Source organism: Melanostigma gelatinosum (assembly GCF_949748355.1).
Source record: "Melanostigma gelatinosum genome assembly, chromosome: 18".
NCBI lineage: Eukaryota > Metazoa > Chordata > Actinopteri > Perciformes > Zoarcidae > Melanostigma > Melanostigma gelatinosum.
The window spans coordinates 9,012,267-9,036,570 of NC_136651.1; the positions used below are offsets into that span (position 1 = coordinate 9,012,267).

A 24,304-nucleotide genomic window follows, 5' to 3' on the forward strand; every position below is an offset into this window, starting at 1 on the left:
TTGTAACCCCTCTGTGTGTGTTTACTGTTTTCCTGCAGACGTCCAGCAGCTGTTGTTGGTTAAAGAAGAGGTTCCCTCTGAGCAGCAGGAGTGGAGCTCCAGTCTGGACCAGGAGGACCCAGAGCCCCCACACATGAAAGAAGAACAGGAGGAACTCTGCACCAGTCAGGAAGGAGAGCAGCTTCAAGGTCTGGAGGAGGCCGATGTCAAGTTCTCATTCACTCCTGTGAAGAGTGAAGATGAAGAAGAGGAAGCTCAGTCCTCACAGCTTCATCAAAGACAAACTAAACAGATGGGAACAGAAGCTGATGGAGAGGACTGTGGAGGACCAGAACCAGACAGGAACTTGGATCCAGATAGACATCCAGAACCAGATACTGATGAGAAGACTGGAGACTCTTCTGACACTGATGAGGGTGGTGATGGGAAGAAGACCAGAGAACCTCAGTCAGGTTTAAACTATGTGAAACCTGATGAAGTCCGTGTCACTGATTCAAGATGTAGCGCTGGTGAAAAACATTTTAGATGCTCTGAGTGTGAGAAAACATTTGGCAAGAGTCAAAATCTGAAGAGACACATGAGAACCCACACAGGAGAAAAACCTTTCAGCTGCTCAGTCTGTAAGAAATCTTTTAACAGGCGTTCACATTTACAGAGCCACATGAGAACCCACACAGGAGAAAAACCTTTCAGCTGCTCAGTCTGTAAGAAATCTTTTAACAGGCGTTCACATTTACAGAGCCACATGAGAACCCACACAGGAGAAAAACCTTTCAGCTGCTCAGTCTGTAAGAAATCTTTTAACAGGCGTTCAACTTTACAGACACACATGAGAACCCACACAGGAGAAAAACCTTTCAGCTGCTCAGTCTGTAAGAAATCTTTTAACGAGCGTTCAACTTTACAGATACACATGAGAACCCACACAGGAGAAAAACCTTTCAGCTGCTCAGTCTGTAAGAAATCTTTTAACAGGCGTTCAACTTTACAGACACACATGAGAACCCACACAGGAGAAAAACCTTTCAGCTGCTCAGTCTGTAAGAAATCTTTTAACGAGCGTTCAACTTTACAGATACACATGAGAACCCACACAGGAGAAAAACCTTTCAGCTGCTCAGTCTGTAAGAAATCTTTTAACAGGCGTTCAACTTTACAGATACACATGAGAACCCACACAGGAGAAAAACCTTTCAGCTGCTCAGTCTGTAAGAGATCTTTTAACCATCGTTCAGCTTTACAGAGACACATGAGAACCCACACAGGAAACAATCCCCTTTAGCTGTTGTGGTTGCAGTAAAGTTTCCGTTTGTGATAAAAGCTTTCAGCACGAGTCACCTCTGAATTGACACATGATTAACCGCCGTTCAACTACACTGATTTCAATACAAAAAGTTATTCACTGAATGAGCGCCAACTGTACAGTTTGAAATAGTTTTGATGATTATATTGATGATTGATTTGATGGTAATGTAAGTTTAAGACGATGGTTTTACCTGCATCTGTGCACAGTATATTGTATTCAAATGATTTCATCAATAAAAAGTAAAAGGTTTGTGTATTTCACTGGTTCATACAGTTGTACATAGCACACTTTGTTCGTCAGGATTAAATCCATCAGTGACTGGAGTGTGACTCAATAGTTCTTTGTCTTGTTTGCACTCTTTGCTGCCATTACTGGAATAAAATTGTCATCTTGTCTGACACAAACTTGTAAAAAGGATAAAAAAGGTCCTGAGATGAAGCAATCTACACATTCTTTGGCGTCACAAACCAACAACATCCTTATCTAGATCTATCGTTCCTTCCAGTTGATCAACAGGCCGACACATTCCTGAATGTGTTCACCACTTGTCGATACTTTTTCAGATTGCCGGTGGCTTTTCTTGATCGTACCATCATCTTATCCTAATCGTTGTGCTCCCCAGGCCTCTTGTTCATGTGTATGAGCACTTTTACCAGCTCAACTTTAGGTAACCATGAAACAGGCCCCACCTTTGACTTCATCACACAGCTCCAACACAATATATCAGGATTGGTGCGGCAGCAAAGGGGTTGGACCTGATCACACCCGGCCCTCATACATTGTGTTACATAATGCTGTTTGGAAAATACGAAATGCTAAAAATAGTGCGGAATGAAAGAAATCTACAGAGATTAAAACAATAAATAAAATGTCAGTGAATCAAAAGACATCAAGCTAACTGATGCAGATCAATCAATGAAAAATAATTCACTTTTGTACGAGGGAAAAGACAATAGCTCAATCATAGAGTTGGACATATGTCTTTAATGGTAAATACACACGTTTTATGTCGCTCTCACACGGAGCCATCTAAAAAATACATATTACAGGGAGGAACTGAGACAGAGCTCCAGTATTTATCCCACGATGACTACGTCCTCCTCAGTGAACTCATAGACGGGAACCTCCAGCTTTAGAGGAGCAGGTCCCTTTCTTATCCTTCCTGAAGCATCGTAGTGGGAGCCATGGCACGGACAGTAGTAGCCTCCGAAGTCTCCGCCGTTGGCGATGGGCACACAACCCAGATGGGTGCACACACCAAGGACGATGATCCAGCGGGGGTTAATCACTCTATCCTTGTCATGCTGTGTGTGTTTGTGTGTGCAATCATAATTCCACATGTTTGAAACCCTTTTCCCCTGTAGGCGGTGCTGTCGGAGGCCTTCTGGGCTGCTGGCTGACCAGTGGACAGTTCAAACCGCTGCCTCAGGTCATAATGGAGCTCAGTCCTCAGCAGCAGCAGAAGCTTGATGGTAGTCTTCTGGCCGTGCTGGGAGACATTCAGTGGACAGATTTGGCTCAGCTAACTGCTCTAGTGATGGGCAACGCCACCCTGAAGCAGCAGCTGACGGCGACCCTTCTCGGGTACATCTCCAAGGAGCTCCAGGCGCAGGTGCACTACGTGGATTAGTGTCTGTGGAAGAACTGGGATACTCTCACTCAGGGGCCCACATGCTCAGAATGTCTTTTGAAAAGAATGTGAACTGTTTGTATGACGCTGGAGAGACTCTTTATCAAATATGAAATCACATATTGTAAATTTGCACAGACGCCATCACAGTCTTGGTTACAGGTTATTGTGAAAACAGCTGTATACCTGGATTCATTTATTATTGGAAGTACACTCATCCGATGAAGGAATTATTTATTCATCAATGGCACTTTAATCATAAAAGAGACATAGTGGTTCTGTTTGTGATCACGGTTTTATACCAAATGTATGAAATACATTTGACACACCACATGAAACATCACACAGGGGAGGAACGATGGAGCTTTCATCCTATCTTTATCCAAGAGCGTGTTCTTTCAATTTGAGAGCATCGCTCATTGAGTCCACGCTCAGATTTGGTACTGTCTTTAGCTTGATCCAGTAGACTAATTGAGTTTTTATTTTCTAGTTCGTGTTGGTTTTCTAGAGGGGGCCGGGGACACGCTCACCTGGAAGAAAATGTTGTACATTTTAAAGTTAAATGCATCAGTCTGGTGCACTCTGAGACCAACATCAACAACATGAACATAATTCATGCTGAAAGTAACGCAGTTTAAACTGACAAATGCTGGAAGGACAGCTGGCAAGAAATCACTAACTGTTATTCTGTAAATTAACCGATTTATAATATCACTGCTTCATCTATAACGCGATAGATCTGACTATAATAACACGTGTATTCACGTTCATGTTTTACTTTGATGTATTCTTATTCTTTCAGCTGAGACCCCAGCGATGTGAAACTGACTTTTGGGCAAATAAATAAAAATATATATAAATATGATTCTAAGCAGTAAGGAAGTTTCCTTCCATAACTTAAAATCACCCACACCAAACATTAAAGTAGCCGGAGACTGTGAGACACGACTCAAGAAGCCGACACATGTCAGTGAATGTGTGATGAGAGAATATTTACACATTTCTTTTCTATTTACTCCCAAGTCTGTTTCGCACCACTAAGGCTACAGCTGAAAGAACAAGGCTAAAATATCGTCATACACGCCATGAAAACACATCTGCAACACATTAATTTACCATAATACACACATGTACTTATAGTCAGATCTATCGTGCTCTAAATGAAGCAGTGATGTCATAAATCTGTTAATTTACTAATTCACACAGTCTGAGATTTATTGCCAGCTGTCTTTTTTTGCATTTGTCAGTTTAAACTGTGATTATGTAATATTCATTAACGGTCCACGTACCGAGCTCTGATTGGTCAGTGTGTATTTGAAGAAAATGAATTAAATCACACGTTGCTGAGGGAGCAGAGGGGCAGAAAACGGTCTGAAGGCAATTCATTGGTGATATTTTGTCTTCAATAAATAAATGTTGGAAAACAATCACTTGAGTCGTCTCGTTCCACGACCCACAACTGTTACATATGTACAGATGGAAGGTAACTGAAGATAGGAGTAATGATATACTTTTTTATTAGTTTAAGGGGCTTTTGTTACCCACCAAGTTGCAGCGGAACCGGATGTTCCTCGTAGAACCTGTCTGAATGAACTTTTATATGTTCACCTTTTCTTCTGGATGGTTCTCCTCTGACTCATCTCCCGAGTCAAAACCACACCCATAATGCATTGCTGGTGAAATCCAGGGAACTGCCATTACATGTGAGGAGAACTGAGTTAGCACTATCACACTGGATTAGAATTCAGGGTGGACTTAACGGAAATATAGCATCGACTGTCCTGTACAATGGTTGGGAGTACTCGACTTTCTCTGGTAAAAGCTTTGGATGGGACATCTTGGCAGGACATTTGGAATTATGACAATAAGGTGTTGGGGTCTGACCAAATGGCTTCAAAATGTGCTGTGGACAAAGAGAATCAGGCCTGCACTTTTTCAAGCAAAGGTTTCATCCTGAGTTGTAGTTTGATGAGAGCAAAGGAATTTCACACTAGGGTGTAAATTCCCCCCCCCCCCCCCCAAAAAACCTTGGACATATGAAGACACACCAGCCTCCTACCTCCAGCACGACGCTGGCAACCGAAGGCCACGAGGGAGCCGCGGCCCTCAAACCCTCATCAAACCCTGTCAGGTCACAAGCCATTTCGCTGGACGAAACAACAGTGTTCCACGCTGAGTAAAGGCCCACTCCGCCCGCGATAACGAATCCGCTTCAGCGATCCGTTCTCCGCTTTTTGCTTCTTTTTCTTTTTGTGCACACATTCCGGCGAAGGAAAGACGACCAAGCCTCCCTCCTTCACCGACGATTCCCGGTAAGACGCACGGACCACGCCGTCAGCCAAAGTTAGATCATCCTCCCTGCAGCGAGGATAGATCACGTCTGCGTTTCGCTCCAGAGCGAGCTCACGCCAACGGACCGAAGCCGCACCAGCAAACACCGTGCGACACACAGCGCCCGCTGCAAAGCCACGCTGACCAGAAAGCTCCCCCTGCTCCCCCTTCCCGACGAGGAAAACGGACCACTTTGCCACGAACATACTTCAACGACGCATCGACAAGTAAGATTCTTGGCATCTGGGGATAGCTTAGCTTAAATTAACTTAAGTTTAATTCAGGCCATTCATTTATATGTTGATATTCCCGTGTTTTTGTGTGTTTAAGTTACTGTCGCGTGATATTGAGATATCGCGCAATCATTACGGAGCAGAGAAGCTCCGCTGTATTAGTGTATTAACTGCTATGACTGTTTATTTGGGATTATTTTCATTCATTGTCTTCCACTCCGTGTGGGAGTTCTCTTTTCATTAACTCGACTCTGAGTGAGCTGAGGTGCGTGGCTTATCACGGCATATGTTACCGGCAGTTCAAAGACGACAGCGGTATAATTATGCGTGATAGAACCATCAAACTCAGGCTCCCTACCACATCGCACGCCGAAGTGTGATGCACGTCGAGTTCTCGCTCCTTTTTTCCTTTCTTCCTCCTCTCACGTAACACGCACACACAGCTCCTATCTCTGCCCCTGGGGAAACCCCGTTCAAACAATCGCCTCACAACACATGTGTGCATCGGCACACGTGATTACGTACAGCAGTCTCACCGCCATTTTGTCCGAGTCACTCGACTCTGCCATCTGGTGGTAGTTTAGCTGTAGTATCTTAAGGCCCCTCCCCTTTTGGCCAGCGTCACTCGACGCCGCCATCTTTGTAGTCTTTAGCGGTAGCTGTAAGACTCCCCTTCCTTTTCACCCACAGACCCACACACACATACACACACACACATACACACACAGACATACACCCTCATCCATTTTATTCATTCTTTAGTTTAGACATATAAAATTGTATGATAACATTTGTTGGTTGCAATATTAATTGATTTGATCATTTATTATTTTGATTTAATAAACTCTGTTATACTTTAAGAAGCAGTCGTCTGTGATTACTTGTGCATATGTATTTGATAAACCTGTATGTAGTAGCCTGTGCTCGAACTTAAAACCTTCACTGTCACTAAATGTATAGTCATACGCAGACTATTGACATTACGAGTGACTACTAATTATGAGACTTAGTTTTATCGTTTGGTTATTGGTCCCTGTTCGCAGGGTGGTGCCCCGTTGTTATTAATAATCATTAATAATTGTTACATACATTAATAATTCTATTGATGTCAAGAATTCAGTTTCTTAAATGCTGATAACCCAAACACGCTCCTTTAGTTCCCAACAAAGGGTAGAAATTACCACAAAATTCAGACATCAGTCAGTGAGAAGTGATGGAAGTAAAAGTAGAAAAGAAGATGTTACTTTCAGATTAAGGTTCGGACATACAGGACTCAACGACACATTATACACATCATGAAAAAGACAGAGTGGGATAAATGTGAGATATGCAACTGTAAAGAAACTGTAGAACATGTGCTGATAGAGTGGAGGAAGAGAAAGACTGAAGAACAGAGTGGTAGATACAGGAAGGGAGTGGAGCATGAAAGGACTGTTAGACAGGGGACAAACAAGTTCAGCTTAAAAGGGCTTTATTTAATATTTTGAATGGAACGGGTTAAAAAGACAGACTATGACTGCAATATTGAGTTTATTTCTAATTGTTTCATTATATTTATAAATAACATTATTATTGTGTTTAAATGATAACTGTCATAAAGTCATGATGTTACACACTCCGGTCCAGTAGGTGGCGCCTTAAACATTGGTTTGGAGTCTTCCATTAAAGTGAAAGAAGAAGAAGGAGAAGAAGAAGAAGAAGACGAAGACGGAGGGGAGGAAGAAGAAGAGGACTAATCTCCTGGTAGCCGATAAAGATATTGAAGTTAGCTTAGCATGCTACCTGGAAACAGACGGACGAGGACGGAAGTGACCAACACAGCGCAAGTCAGAGTAAACGGTGACAAGGAGTTGACGGAGTTCGTCTGGAGGTGTAAATAAAAATATACATTCATTCAATGTTAAACACAGCTTATACGCGGATATGTGAGTTCTAGTACAAGAAGGTCAAAAACGCCAGGTGGGGCACTCCCGCACTCGCCTGAACAACGTGGAAATTACTAGAACTCTGAAGGATAGCTTTTGCCCCAGTTAAATGTCACATAGTCTTACAGAGAACCAGTCTCAACTGCCTGCTCCATCTTAGAGATAGAAAGAGGCGCCCTTGCATATCTAGCGCCTAGCTTATCTAGTTGGCCGAACATAACAATATGCTGCTGAATCAACATCTCACACTGACGTTCCAGAGAAGGCGGATCCCGGACGTGAGCCAGTGTGGGCGGAGATGCTCAGTGCTCCATCAGGCTATTTGAATGCTAAAAACAAATCCGCCTCCTACTATTGCTTTGACCAATAGGCTCCAAAAGGAGGACCTAATATATGAACGCATGCGCACTCTGTTTAAGCGCCTTCTAGCTTTTCATTCACTCCTACAGAGTGAACTTTTTAGGTCCGTGCACGTTTAACTGCTGGACATAATACTTCTGTCACAAATAAACCTTATTGCTTGAATTGAGCTAAACGCCTCGACCTAAGTCTGTTCACCTGAGTTTTCTCCTCAACATGAGATTTATTCCCAACATGGTACCAGAGAATGGCTTTAACGATCAGTAGGAGAGACATCTCGTGACGGACTTTTTCTTCTGTCAACAGAAAAAACAACAGGTGTTTTCCCGAGAGGCTGGGGATTCCGGAGGCCTGCCGGAACGATTCTTATCACCTCGGGAAACTGATCAAAGCAGCTGCAATCAAAAGGTAAGCGCAGAGCCTATTTAAATGAAATCTGCAGAATTGTATGTAGGAAAAACCAAATTGAATTGATCAGAAGTACCGGGTGTGAGTATGAATTGCTTTGACTAAATTTTTAAAGATAAATTGACGAAGCATTGTGACAGGATTGTTATGACAGCAGTGGGGGTTTTGTAGCATAGAATGTACATGTGTGTGAGTGGATCTAACAGAAATTAAGGATTGTAAGTTCTATAAACTGGCATCGTGTTCACCGTGTAAGTTTTGATAACTGTTCGGAGGTTACACAGCCGTGGCGAAAGCTTCGGTTCGCTGACCAATGACGGTCTGAAAGACTGAATTCCGGGCCACACTGTTGATTTATGCGAAGTTGCAAGCTGAGATTTGGATCAAGTATATAGAATTGTTGTTGAAATACGCTGATGTGACTGTAGTGTGTCTGGAGACTGCAAAACGCCATTTCCTAGAGGGGACCACATTCATGCAATGTTGTACACTGTAAAACGAAGATCCATCCAGAGAATTTTAATTGAAAAAAATAAATTGATGAGGTCAAATTGAGGTAATTGATGAGGTTTGTGTACCAGTATTGCAGAAGTGGCAGTGTATGGGTTTGCATGCAGCATAGATGATCTCAGGGAGACATCGATTCAATTGTAGCACAAGAATTCGCCATTTCCTTAGGGACCGTGTTCGCACAAGGCGTACACTGTAAACAATAAGGTCAATAGACCTTTCCTGACGAGGTCTGTGTGCGATTATTTGTGGAATCACGGCAGTGTATGGTCGATTGAGTGTTGAGTAATGCCTATTAGGTATCCATCTCCTTCGGGACCGTGCTCGTGAAAACGCTATAAGAGCAGATCTATATGTGATTTGTGCGTATTTCAGTGACGGCAGTGTATGGTGTCAATCTGGTATGGATGTGAGTGACTGTGTGAAGCGTACAGGTGTTAGAGAGTACATGTGTAGTTGTAAAGTTGTAGTGTTTTTCACCAGGTTGGTGTGCTTTTCAGAGATTGACGGTCAGTGGAGCAGAGCACACGCATAAGACACAAACTTTGCACTCAAACACAGAACCACAAACACTAGAATAGAAGAGGAAAGCTGAGGGTTAATATACGTGTTAGTTTTACTGGTAGAGTTACAAAGATTACAGAGTTATTGGAAATTGTGTTCCATAGGAACCGTGAACAGAGTTAGGAGCGAAGACACAGCAGGCAAAGGCACAGAGGCAAGGGAGTGAACATCTTAGATAAGAAAGACAGCTGCAGCCAAAGCAGGGAGAGATAACAACTAGGACAGAGGGCACAAGAACATTTGACAGGAGCTTTGGCTCCCTCTGGTGGTACTTCAGGAACTGCACAAGAACATTTGACAGGAGCTTTGGCTCCCTCTGTGGGTGCTTCAGGAACTCCAAGAAGAACATTTGAGAGGAGCTTTGGCTCCATCTGGTGGACATTCGGGAGTACTGCATCCAAACATTTTATATTGAAAATTTTGAAATTTGAAATTTGAAATTTGAAATTTGAAATTTGAAAAAAAAAAAAAAAAAAAAGAATTTTGAGAAAAAAAAAAGATTGGAATTGATTAAAAAAAAAAAAAAAACAACTTGAACTGAAAAAAAGAAGAAGAAGAACACAAGAAGACATGGCTGGAGCTGTGGCTCCATCTGGTGGCTACTCAGAAGCACTGCGTGCAAAACTGAAAAAAGCTGTAAAAGCCACAGGAGGCAAGGCTGCATGGAAAAGAGACAAGATTCATTGGGATAACTGCATGAAACGATGGCAAGAGGAGGGATGGTGGAAGGCGGCCAGTCCACTACCTCCATCGATCAACGACCTCCTGCTCGTTACCAACGATTTGACAAAACGAGTGGCCTACGCACAGACTGCAGAGAGAAATCAAACGACAAATCAAACCAAGCGATGGGGGTTCGCTAACCCACTGAAGCAAGCCCGCAAAGACAGAGAAGAGGAACAGCGAGTGGCAATGATGGCACTAGGAACGGCCATGACGGATCGGATACAGGTGGACATGCCGACCGGAAAAGAACAAACCAGGCCCCATCAGGCACTCGACATCACCCCCTCGACATCACCCCTACCACACAAGCCCCGGTAGGTCTGGAAAAGACTGCACAGGAACCGGGCCAGGCATCTCTGGCCTCGGCCCCTCCCCCGCCCTCAACTGGCCTGTCTCCAGCACTTCCTCTGGTTCCTCCCCCCCAGTATCACCTTCGGTCCCATGGCCCGCCCCCCAAAGCCAGAAAAAGAGGAGCACCTGGAAAAAGGGGAGCATCCTATTTCTGCTACAACTGTGGGAAACCGGGACACTTCGCAAGAGACTGCATGTCAGCACTGCAGCAAGCACAGAGAGGAAGAGGACAATACTCCAGAGGAGGAGGCGGACATGGCTATGACGGACAAAGACCACAGCAAGGGGCCCATCAGGCTCCTTGGGACGAGGGACATGGTCCCCAAGGCGGGGCCCATGCCACACAGGCAAGTAGCCAACAACAATAGCCTGGAGGATACAACAGCCCTCCCTATTGACACGCCCCTCTCCCCATCACATTTCAAGATGCAACCTTCATGCACAGCTTTCTCTCTGCTCCAAACTGCCCTGTCAACCTGCTAGGACGCGATCTGATGACTCGCCTCAATCTGATCATCTGGATGAACCAAGACGGTGTCCATGTCTCGTCCAACCCACCAACTAGTACGTTGTCCATGCCAGTACGCATTCTCTCCCTTGCTCCCATTACAGAGACAGTGTCCCCCACAGACGAAGAAGTTTACTGGCTACGCTGTCTCCAAACTGGCCCCCAGACCCCTGCCATCCAATATTGGTTCAACATTCTCAAGCCAAAAATCACTCAGCTTTTCCCATACAAAACTCCCCTGGACCACGTCCACTGCACTCTAAATGTCACACCAGATCCCGACGACCCCTACACAGAAGACTGGGATGAAAACATGTCTCACCTTAGACCCACCATTCAGTGTCTACACATCTATTGTGGCCAGGAAGGAGTAGCATCAAGAGTCATTCTATCTCCCTTCCTTCGCTCATGGTATCAGCTGGATGCGGACTCATCACCCCATGTCACTTTGGCTGTTGGTTTTGGCCACGAGGCCAGAGGTCTGGGGCCTATGATCAAGAGAGCACTAACTCTCACTTGGGAACCAACCACTACTGAAGGTCTGCTCAGAGCCAAGGAGGAGACCATGTGGAGATGGACAGCCCCTGACACTGTTGAACACACTTTACCGGAGCACCTCCCTTTGCCTCGTCACCATGGCAAATCGTGCTCAGATCATCCAGCTACAACTGCCTGTTTGGCTCAGGTCCCAGGAAGGTTGTGGACCTCAGGGGCCTATGACGTTGGCCGCCTGACCACGGAACCCATCAAAGTCACATTCACAGACCCACAGCAGCTTCCAGTGTACAGACCCCAATATCGCCTGAAACAAGAACAACTGGAAGGCATTTGGCCAACGATTGAAGGCCTGCTCCAAGCCGGAGTCATTTACCCCACCTCATCAGAGTTCAACACTCCCATACTTCCGGTTCCAAAGGCAGGAGGAAAAGGCTGGAGAATGGTCCAGGATTTCCGCCCCGTGAACGAAATCACAGTTCCAACAGGTCATCCGGTTCCAGATCCCCATCTCTCTCTCAGCAACTTGAGCCCTGCACACTCCCACTTCACAGTAGTGGACCTGGCCAACGCTTTCTTCAGTGTCCCACTGCACAAAGACTCTCAGCCCATCTTCGCCTTCACCTTCAATGATCAGCAGTATACGTATGCCTCCCTACCCCAGGGCTACAGGTGCTCCCCAGGCCTATTCAACCACCACTTACGCCTTCATCTTGCTGACCTCGCCCTCCCAGAAGGCGTAGTTCTGATCCAATATGTTGATGATCTGCTTCTGGCAGCAACGTCAGCTGCTCTCTGTCTTGATTCCTCTGTCCGACTCCTCACTCTATTGGCCGAAAAGGGCTACAAGGTCAAACGTTCAAATGTGCAGTTCACCAGACGCCAAGTGTTGTTTTTGGGTCGCAATGTTTCATCAGACGGGATCGGCCTGTCACACACGCACAGGGCCACCATCTTACAACATCCCCAACCGCTCACTGTTGCCACTCTTCTCTCATTTCTGGGTTTAACAGGCTACTCACGAGCCCATATCCCAGACTACACCAACAACACCACCATTCTCAGAGAGATGTTGAAGGAAGTGGGCACCAGAAATCTTACTGCCACCCTCACATGGACAAAAGAAGCTGAAGCAGCTTTCTCCCACTTGAAGCAAGCACTTGCACCATGCCACACATCACCTTTGTGCCAGCCACAAGAAACATGGCGGCTAACTTCACGGATGGACAACCACATGTGTGCGAGGAAGTTGCAGTACAAGAAAACAAATTGAGATCGGATCTCCAAAACACTCCCCACCTCACAGCTGAGGCCTGGCTGTACACGGATGGTTGCTGCTACAAAGGAGAAGAAGGGAACATTGCATCCTATGCAGTGGTCGAACAGAAGAGTGATGGCTATCACCAAACAGTGGAGTCAGGGATACTGCCACAACCCGCTTCAGCACAACTAGCGGAAGTGGAAGCACTGATTCAGGCTCTGAAATGGAGCACGGACAAAATTGTAAATATCTTCACTGATTCGGCTTACGCCCATGGAGCGGCCCACATCGATGGCCCTGTATGGCGAAGACGCAACTTCACCACTTCAAATGACCACCCCATAAAGCACGAAGCAGCTATGAGAAGGCTGGTAGAAGCAATCCAACTGCCAAAGGGGGTGGCCATCATGAAATGCAAAGGACATGACACAATCGGATCACGAATCAGCGCCGGTAATGACGCGGCAGACAGAGCAGCCAAGAAAACTGGAGGCTACACACCTCGTCAAATGGTTATGAAGCCAACATCCGGCCCACCTGAGCTCACAATCGAGCACATCAAAGAACATCAAAAGAAAGCAGGACCTTATGAATGGTCCGAATGGACACGAAGAGGAGCCTCAAAAGACAAAGAAGGTCTGTGGAGAGCCCACGACGGCAGAGTGGTTGCCTCAGCAGAACTGTGTGCAGCACTCCTACCAGGGGCCCACGGACCTACACACGAGGGAAAGAAACGGACATTGGACAATTTGAAACAACTATGGTGGCATCCGCACATGGAAGCGATATCTTTCCTCTTCTGCGATGAATGTCAAATTTGTGGAAATCACAACCCAAGAAAACCATTCAAGACACCGATGGGATCTTATCCCGTGCCCTCTGCCTGTTTCCAAGACATCAGCATAGATTATACAGATATGGGACTAGAGAACAGAGTGCAGGGAAAGAGGTACATCTTGGTAATGGTAGACAGATTTTCAAGATGGGTGGAAGCAATTCCCACCAAGAGAGAAGACGCGCAGACAGTTGTAAGGTGGCTGCAGACAGAACTGATTCCCCGTTACGGAGTGCCGAGATGCATCCGCTCTGATAACGGATCACACTTTAGCAACACCATGCTCGCACAGGTAGAGCAATCTCTGGGAATCACACACCGATTCGGGTCAGTCTGAATTTTATTTCTTACACTGTTTCTTTAATTGTTTTTAAATCTCCTTTTCTTTTGCCTTATGTTTTGATGCTTTTAATGGTTTTATGTGAAGCACTTTGAATTACCTTGTTGTTGGAATGTGCTATACAAATAAACTTGCCTTGCCTTAAGGCCAAAATTGCCAAAGTTTGCGCGGGCTCCAAATTAACATGGGTTGAGGCCCTGCCCCTGGCCCTTATGGCCATGAGGTCCGGAAAAGGGGGAGAAACACATCTCTCCCCACACGAGATCATGACTGGCCGGCCGATGCCAGGTCCACCCAGAGATGGAGGTCATATGCCACCTCTGGATGTACAGCAGATTGAAATGTCTGACTATATGAGTGCCCTAACTTCCCTTGCTGAAGCTCTCTCCAAGCAGATCGAGAGGACTCGAGCAGTACCTGAAGCAGCGGCAGCTGGAAAGCAGATACAAGTAGGTGATTGGGTCAGGGTCAAGGTTCACAAGCGCAAGTGGACTGACCCCAGGTGGACTGGGCCGTACGAGGTGAAGGAGGTTACTTCACACTCGGTTCAGGTCAAGGGCAAATCAGGCGTCCCTTGGCACCACCTGACACATTGTGTCCCAGCACCGGTACCAACCAGAACACTAGGAGAAATTCGCACTAATTTGGAAAATGCATCAGGAACTTAGACGCTGTCTAGGGGACCCTTATGCAAACCCCGCCGACCGAGGTCGGCAGCGCTTCACCTGGGAAGGGGTGGGATGTGGGAAGAAAACTATAATGGGGTTGGGCATGGGCATACTAGTTGCCCTCTTGATCTGGGGACTAGAAACCGAGGATCAGACACACCAGCACCCATCTCATTCAACTGCCCCTCTTCCCCCTCCATTCCCGAATCGGACACACACCCGAACTAGACATAGCACCCCACCAGTTTCCGATCCAGACGATTCAGATGATAGGGACCTAAACATAGAGTTACAGACATTGAATGAGTAGTTCCAAAACATAGAAGTTCACACCTAGCAGGTGTGAAAAGGGGGATTTGTAAATAAAAATATACATTCATTCAATGTTAAACACAGCTTATACGCGGATATGTGAGTTCTAGTACAAGAAGGTCAAAAACGCCAGGTGGGGCACTCCCGCACTCGCCTGAACAACGTGGAAATTACTAGAACTCTGAAGGATAGCTTTTGCCCCAGTTAAATGTCACATAGTCTTACAGAGAACCAGTCTCAACTGCCTGCTCCATCTTAGAGATAGAAAGAGGCGCCCTTGCATATCTAGCGCCTAGCTTATCTAGTTGGCCGAACATAACAATATGCTGCTGAATCAACATCTCACACTGACGTTCCAGAGAAGGCGGATCCCGGACGTGAGCCAGTGTGGGCGGAGATGCTCAGTGCTCCATCAGGCTATTTGAATGCTAAAAACAAATCCGCCTCCTACTATTGCTTTGACCAATAGGCTCCAAAAGGAGGACCTAATATATGAACGCATGCGCACTCTGTTTAAGCGCCTTCTAGCTTTTCATTCACTCCTACAGAGTGAACTTTTTAGGTCCGTGCACGTTTAACTGCTGGACATAATACTTCTGTCACAAATAAACCTTATTGCTTGAATTGAGCTAAACGCCTCGACCTAAGTCTGTTCACCTGAGTTTTCTCCTCAACATGAGATTTATTCTCAACAGAGGAAACCTTTCTGTCTAACGCCACAAAAACTTCCTGTGGTTTAGTGAAAATGTCTAAAGTAGAAATGTTGAGATCTTTAGTCAGCCAGCGACTAACTGCGGCTGAAGAAGATATATTAGGTATGTTTGAAAGAACGATAGCAGAGTACGAGGAGGAAATCTCTCGTTCAAAAGAGGCGAATAAGCGACAACGGGAACTTCTGGACGCCGTTCACAACCCGGAAGTCCGGATACAAAGAGCACGTGGGTTCACTTTATTTATTCTCTCAAACACTGTTCATGCTCCGGCTGATAACTTTTAATGTAGTTTGGAGTAAGACTGTGTTGCAATTCGTCGTTTTCTTCTTGTCCTGATTTAATACCTGCAAACGTGTCGCTTTTCGGTGAAATAAACCGTTTTGAATCAAAATATATCATCCACGTGAGTGTAGATCCGTAGAGTTTTCAATTTGTTGGGGCGGGGGTCAACTGGCCAGCCAGCGTTTCTCAGATTGGAGTGAGACAAGGAGAAAATGTGATGTCGTGATCTTCTCAATAAAACATATTTGATGCGACGTGTCGAGTCTTGGCCAATCAGCGTTAAGATGTCTACACTGTCTTCATTTCGATGGTTCTCGCACCTGTATAAATATGCTTGCGGTATTTACAGGCATTAAACTTATAAGTATTGTGAGGAATTTAAGTTTTAAAGCGCTCCTAGCGATGGATATGATGTGTTACAATCTGTTTACTTGTAGAAGGTTTAAACTAAAGGGAGAGTCACTGAATTTGTTGTGCACTGTGAGAGAAACCAGAGAATTTATGACACCGCAATAAAGTGAGAGAGGGGGGATGTTGCTGAAGAGTTTCTGAGCACAGCCTTAAATAAGGGGGGTGAATTGGTCAAGGAAGTGGCCGAATGAAGTCTGAAGGGTTCAGCCAATCACTGAGCTGATCGATGGGCTAAGGAATGTGTAATATGATACATTTCAGAGACTTTGGAGGGACAAAGAAACTGAATCCCCGGAGATAATCAGACCTCATCTGGACCATGAGGCGGACACACCAGTCTGTCGTGTGGTGCGGATGGGGCCTCTATTTCATGAAGTATCACTACTGATAATGTAATTCAGTTTGTAACTGCATTTTCTTTTGTTAGTATATTAAATTCCTTTTGATTTAAACTTCAACCAGCTGATTCTGCCCTGCTTAATGATGGAAGAAAGGGGGGGGGCTGCCTCTTCTCCTCTGCATGCTTCTTCATCTCTGGAGCAAGGAGGGGGGCTTTTTCCTTTTGTTTGAGAAATTTTGAACATAACGTGTGTGTGCGCTTATTTGCAATAGTGTTGCGTGTGTCATAGAGCAAAGGTTTGAATCTCCAGGTGAGGCGCTCACGCGCTCGCCGTACAAAGAGGGAGCTCTGACACGCAGGTGGTTTAGCTTAAAACTTGTAACTAGTTGTGTTGTGAATCGGGTTAGTCGGTGGGATATTGTGTAGCAACCTGCAGGAACAGCACCTTCCCCATCCCTGAGACTCCAGGACTCCCACACACAACGTGGCCCAACCCTGGCTTGTGTGTGGGTGAAGATAATGCGTCCCTGTGCTGGACAAGTTCAAATAAAGTATAAAGATACAGGGCTCACAAAACACTGAGAGGAGAGATGCGTATGCGGAGCCCTGACTTTGTTTGTTGCTAGGGCTACTTAATCAATTATTGTGTTTTGTGAAACCATAGATCTATGTTTTTGATGCTTGACTTAATAAATTGTTAATACCTGTAGATCGTCTACCGCCCCCCCCCGTCCCCCTTCGGGTGCTTGGCACCTCTTTCACCTCTTATGAGTTTGCAGGTATGCTGATTTCTTCTCTCAGCTTCTAGATGACAGGAAATATTTCAACTTAAAGTACAAGTTTGTTCTCTTTGATAACGCCACATGGATTTGGCAGCTTAAAATGGTTCATATGTTCATGTCACATAAGTTGATTACATTATTGTATTATCTGGTTCTAGTGATACTCTGGAAGTGTATGTCCAGGAGACTATTTGCTCAATTCTAAAATGTCTTTGTAACCCCTCTGTGTGTGTTTACTGTTTTCCTGCAGATGTCCAGCAGCTGTTGTTGGTTAAAGAAGAGGTTCCCTCTCAGCAGCGGGAGTGGAGCTCCAGTCTGGACCAGGAGGACCCAGAGCCCCCACACATGAAAGAAGAACAGGAGGAACTCTGCACCAGTCAGGAAGGAGAGCAGCTTCACGGTCTGGAGGAGGCCGATGTCAAGTTCTCATTCACTCCTGTGAAGAGTGAAGATGAAGAAGAGGAAGCTCAGTCCTCACAGCTTCATCAAAGGCAAACTAAACAGATGGGAACAGAAGCTGATGGAGAGGACTGTGGAGGACCAGAACCAGACAGGAACTTGGATCCAGATAGACATCCAGAACCAGATACTGATGAGAAGACTGGAGACTCTTCTGACACTGATGAGGGTGGTGATGGGAAGAAGACCAGAGAACCTCAGTCAGGTTTAAACTATGTGAAACCTGATGAAGTCCGTGTCACTGATTCACGATGTAGCGCTGGTGAAAAACATTTTAGATGCTCTGAGTGTGAGAAAACATTTGGCAAGAGTCAAAATCTGAAGAGACACATGAGAACCCACACAGGAGAAAAACCTTTCAGCTGCTCAGTCTGTAAGAAATCTTTTAACAGGCGTTCAACTTTACAGACACACATGAGAACCCACACAGGAGAAAAGCCTTTCAGCTGCTCAGTCTGTAAGAAATCTTTTAACCATCGTTCACATTTACAGAGCCACATGAGAACCCACACAGGAGAAAAACCTTTCAGCTGCTCAGTCTGTAAGAAATCTTTTAACAGGCGTTCACATTTACAGAGCCACATGAGAACCCACACAGGAGAAAAGCCTTTCAGCTGCTCAGTCTGTAAGAAATCTTTTAACGAGCGTTCAACTTTACAGATACACATGAGAACCCACACAGGAGAAAAACCTTTCAGCTGCTCAGTCTGTAAGAAATCTTTTAATCAGCGTTCAACTTTACAGAGACACATGAGAACCCACACAGGAAACAATCCCCTTTAGCTGTTGTGGTTGCAGTAAAGTGTCCGTTTGTGATAAAAGCTTTCAGCACGAGTCACCTCTGAAGTTACACATGATTAACCGCGGTTCAACTACACTGATTTCAATACAAAAAGTTATTCACTGAATGAGCGCCAACTGTACAGTTTGAAATAGTTTTGATGATTATATTGATGATTGATTTGATGGTAATGTAAGTTTAAGACGATGGTTTTACCTGCATCTGTGCACAGTATATTGTATTCAAATGATTTCATCAATAAAAAGTAAAAGGTTTGTGTATTTCACTGGTTCATACAGTTGTACGTAGCACACTTTGTTCGTCAGGATTAAATCCATCAGTGACTGGAGTGTGACTCAATAGTTCTTTGTCTTGTTTGCACTCTTTGCTGCCATTACTGGAATAAACTTGTCATCTTGTCTGACACAAACTTGTAAAAAGGATAAAAAAGGTCCTGAGATGAAGCAATCTACACATTCTTTGGAGTCACAAACCAACAACATCCTTATCTCGATCTATCGTTCCTTCCAGTTGATCAACAGGCCGACACATTCCTGAATGTGTTCACCACTTGTCGATACTTTTTTAGATTGCCGGTGGCTTTTCTTGATCGTACCATCATCTTATCCTAATCGTGCTCCCCGGCCTCTTGTCCTCCCCTCCCCTCGTTACAGGAAACATACACCACCCGCCTCACCCGGAAAGCCACTCAAATCGCAAGCGACACCAGTCACCCTGCACATAGTCTGTTCAGCCTCCTACCCTCTGGAAGAAGGTACAGGAGCCTCCGCTGCCGCACCACCAGACTAAAGAACAGCTTCACTGACCAAGCTGTCAGGACACTGAACTCTCTCCCCTCACTCCCCCCACACCCAGGAATACTCTCAGGACTACCCCCCCCCCCCCCCCCCCCACTTAAAAAAAAACCTCTCAGGACTTTGAATTGAATGAACTGTCTTATCACCAGCTCACTTTATTGTCTTATATTAATTGCCCCTACAATATTAATTTTTATATTAATTGCCCACTTTTCACACACACACACACACACACACATTATTATATTAATTGCCCATTTTTCCCATTATTATATTAATTGCCCATTTGCCCCTACAATATTAATTATTATATTAATTGCCCACTTTTCCCGTTTTTATGTGTATTGAACGTTCTTATGTGTATTGAATGTTTAATCATAGTACAGTATATGTTTTAACTAGGATATCTGTCTTTACCTAGCCTAGGAAGTGTTTTATGTGTTGTGCTTGCACTTTTATGTTCCACCGTGGGAGAGTGGGAAACGTAATTTCGATTCCTTATATGTCCTGACATGCAAGAAATTGACAATAAAAGCTACTTTGACTTTGACTTTGTTCATGTGTATGAGCACTTTTACCAGCTCAACTTTAGGTAACCATGAAACAGGCCCCACCTTTGACTTTATCACACAGCTCCAACACAATATATCAGGATTGGTGCGGCAGCAAAGGGGTTGGACCTGATCACACCCGGCCCTCATACATTGTGTTACATAATGCTGTTTGGAAAATACGAAATGCTAAAAATAGTGCGGAGTGAAAGAAATCTATGGAGATTAAAACAATAAATAAAATGTCAGTGAATCAAAAGACATCAAGCTAAGTGATGCAGATCAATCAAAGAACAACAACTCTTTTGTACGAGGGAAAAGACAATAGCTCAATCATAGAGTTGGAAATATGTCTTTAATAGTAAATACACACGTTTTATGTCGCTCTCACACGGAGCCATCTAAGAAATACATATTACAGGGAGGAACTGAGACAGAGCTCCAGTATTTATCCCACTATGACTACGTCCTCCTCAGTGAACTCATAGAAGGGAACCTCCAGCTTTAGAGGAGCAGGTCCCTTTCTTATCCTTCCTGAAGCATCGTAGTGGGAGCCATGGCACGGACAGTAGTAGCCTCCGAAGTCTCCGGCGTTGGCGATGGGCACACAACCCAGATGGGTGCACACACCGAGGACGATGATCCAGCGGGGGTTAATCACTCTATCCTTGTCATGCTGTGTGTGTTTGTGTGTGCAATCATAATTCCACATGTTTGAAACCCTTTTCCCCTGTAGGCGGTGCTGTCGGAGGCCTTCTGGGCTGCTGGCTGACCAGTGGACAGTTCAAACCGCTGCCTCAGGTCATAATGGAGCTCAGTCCTCAGCAGCAGCAGAAGCTTGATGGTAGTCTTCTGGCCGTGCTGGGAGACATTCAGTGGACAGATTTGGCTCAGCTAACTGATCTAGTGATGGACAACGCCACCCTGAAGCAGCAGCTGACGGCGACCCTTCTCGGGTACATCTCCAAGGAGCTCCAGGCGCAGGTGCACTACGTGGATTAGTGTCTGTGGAAGAACTGGGATACTCTCACTCAGGGGCCCACATGCTCAGAAGGTCTTTTGAAAAGAATGTGAACTGTTTGTATGACGCTGGAGAGACTCTTTATCAAATATGAAATCACAGATTGTAAATTTGCACAGACGCCATCACAGTCTTGGTTACAGGTTATTGTGAAAACAGCTGTATACCTGGATTCATTTATTATTGGAAGTACACTCATCCGATGAAGGAATTATTTATTCATCAATGGCACTGTTAATCATATAAGAGACATAGTGGTTCTGTTTGTGATCACGGTTTTATACCAAATGTATGAAATACATTTGACACAACACATGAAACATCACACAGGGGAGGAACGATGGAGCTTTCATCCTATCTTTATCCAAGAGCGTGTTCTTTCAATTTGAGAGCATCGCTCATTGAGTCCACGCTCAGATTTGGTACTGTCTTTAGCTTGATCCAGTAGACTAATTGAGTTTTTATTTTCTAGTTAGTGTTGGTTTTCTAGAGGGGGCCGGGGACACGCTCACCTGGAAGAAAATGTTGTACATTTTAAAGTTAAATGCATCAGTCTGGTGCACTCTGAGACCAACATCAACAACATGAACATAATTCATGCTGAAAGTAACGCAGTTTAAACTGACAAATGCAGGAAGGACAGCTGGCAAGAAATCACTAACTGGCATTCTGTAAATTAACCGATTTATAATATCACTGCTTCATCTATAACGCGATAGATCTGACTATAATAACACGTGTATTCACGTTCATGTTTTACTTTGATGTATTCTTATTCTTTCAGCTGAGACCCCAGCGATGTGAAACTGACTTTTGGGCAAATAAATAAAAATATATATAAATATAATTCTAAGCAGTAAGGAAGTTTCCTTCCATAACTTAAAATCACCCACACCAAACATTAAAGTAGCCGGAGACTGTGAGACACGACTCAAGAAGCCGACACACGTCAGTGAATGTGTGATGAGAGAATATTTACACATTTCTTTTCTATTTACTCCCAAGTCTGTTTCGCACCACTAAGGCTACAGCTGAAAGAACAAGGCTAAAATATCGTCATACACGCCATGAAAACACATCTGCAACACATTCATTTACCATAATACACACATGTACTTATAGTCAGATCTATCGTGCTCTAAATGAAGCAGTGATGTCATAAATCTGTTAATTTACTAATTCACACAGTCTGAGATTTATTGCCAGCTGTCTTTTTTTGCATTTGTCAGTTTAAACTGTGATTATGTAATATTCATTAACGGTCCACGTGCCGAGCTCTGATTGGTCAGTGTGTATTTGAAGAAAATGAATTAAATCACACGTTGCTGAGGGAGCAGAGGGGCAGAAAACGGTCTGAAGGCAATTCATTGGTGATATTTTGTCTTCAATAAATAAATGTTGGAAAACAATCACTTGAGTCGTCTCGTTCCACGACCCACAACTGTTACATATGTACAGATGGAAGGTAACTGAAGATAGGAGTAATGATATACTTTTTTATTAGTTTAAGGGGCTTTTGTTACCCACCAAGTTGCAGCGGAACCGGATGTTCCTCGTAGAACCTGTCTGAATGAACTTTTATATGTTCACCTTTTCTTCTGGATGGTTCTCCTCTGACTCATCTCCCGAGTCAAAACCACACCCATAATGCATTGCTGGTGAAATCCAGGGAACTGCCATTACATGTGAGGAGAACTGAGTTAGCACTATCACACTGGATTAGAATTCAGGGTGGACTTAACGGAAATATAGCATCGACTGTCCTGTACAATGGTTGGGAGTACTCGACATTCTCTGGTAAAAGCTTTGGATGGGACATCTTGGCAGGACATTTGGAATTATGACAATAAGGGTAGAAATTACAACACAATTCAGACATCAGTCAGAGTGAGAAGTGATGGAAGTAAAAGTAGAAAAGAAGATGTTACTTTCAGATTAAGGTTCGGACATACAGGACTCAATGACACATTATACACATCATGAAAAAGACAGAGTGGGATAAATGTGAGATATGCAACTGTAAAGAAACTGTAGAACATGTGCTGATAGAGTGGAGGAAGTTCAGAGTGGAAAGAGAGACTGAAGAACAGAGTGGTAGATACAGGAAGGGAGTGAAGCATGAAAGGACTGTTAGAGACAGGGGACAAACAAGTTCAGTTTAAAAGGGCTTTATTTAATATTTTGAATGGAACGGGTTAAAAAGCCAGAATATGACTGCAATATGAAGTTTATTTATAATTGTTTCATTATATTTATAAATAACATTATTATTGTGTTTAAATGATAACTGTCATAAAGTCATGATGTTACACACTCCGGTCCAGTAGGTGGCGCCTTACACATTGGTTTGTAGTCCGCCATTAAAGTGAAAGAAGAAGAAGGAGGAGAGGAAGAAGAAGAGTACTAATCTCCTGGTAGCCTATAAAGCTATTGAGGTTAGCTTAGCATGCTACCTGGAAACAGACGGACGAGGACGGAAGTGACCAACACAACGCTAGTCAGAGTTTAATGAGAGTAAACGGTGTTTTTAACGGAGTTCGTCTGGAGGAAAACGGTTGAGCATATTCCTTATATGAGTAGCAAAGCCATGTTGAGTGGCCTGTGCAGTGATGTGCCTGTGTGCTGTTGTGCGCATGCGCAAAATAAACGGTCAGTGAGTTCCCAGACCAAAGAGACAATGGCGGCTTGCTCTTTTTCTCCCGTGAATGCTAGCTACTAGGAGCTACTAGCTAACCACTTTGGTGACTGGAATAACGGGGATAGCTGCAGGAATGTCTAACGCCACAAAAACTTCCTGTGGTTTAGTGAAAATGTCTAAAGTAGAAATGTTGAGATCTTTAGTCAGCCAGCGACTAACTGCGGCTGAAGAAGATATATTAGGTATGTTTGAAAGAACGATAGCAGAATACGAGGAGGAAATCTCTCGTTCAAAAGAGGCGAATAAGCGACAACGGGAACTTCTGGACTCCGTTCACAACCCGGAAGTCCGGATACAAAGAGCACGTGGGTTCACTTTATTTCTTCTTTCAAACACTGTTCATGCTCCGGCTGATAACTTTTAATGTAGTTTGGAGTGAGACTCTGTTGCAATTCGTAGTTTTCTTCTTGTCCTGATTTAATACCTGCAAACGTGTCGCTTTTCGGTGAAATAAGCCGTTTTGAATCCAAATATATCATCCACGTGAGTGTAGATCCGTAGAGTTTTCAATTTGGGGGGGGGGGGGGGTCAACTGGCCAGCCAGCATTTCTCAGATTGGAGTGAGACAAGGAGAAAATGTGATGTCGTGATCTTCTCAATAAAACATATTTGATGCGAAGTGTCGAGTCTTGGCCAATCAGCGTTAAGATGTCGACACTGTCTTAATTTCGATGGTTCTCGCTAC

General features: G+C 44.4%; 1 protein-coding gene across 1 annotated transcript in view; it reads left to right on the forward strand.

Annotated features, from left to right (window-relative positions):
* Window positions 1–11,789: 11,789 nt before the first annotated feature.
* The window catches only part of LOC306792309 (thrombospondin-4-B-like), a gene marked incomplete at its 5' end in the record, with an annotated part of 54,842 nt that continues 42,327 nt past the window's right edge, over window positions 11,790–24,304 (forward strand). The window contains one exon of the mRNA XM_079289382.1: window positions 11,790–12,019. Within this exon, the coding sequence (XP_079145508.1) occupies window positions 11,790–12,019 (230 nt within the window). The remainder of the gene's footprint in view (window positions 12,020–24,304) is intronic.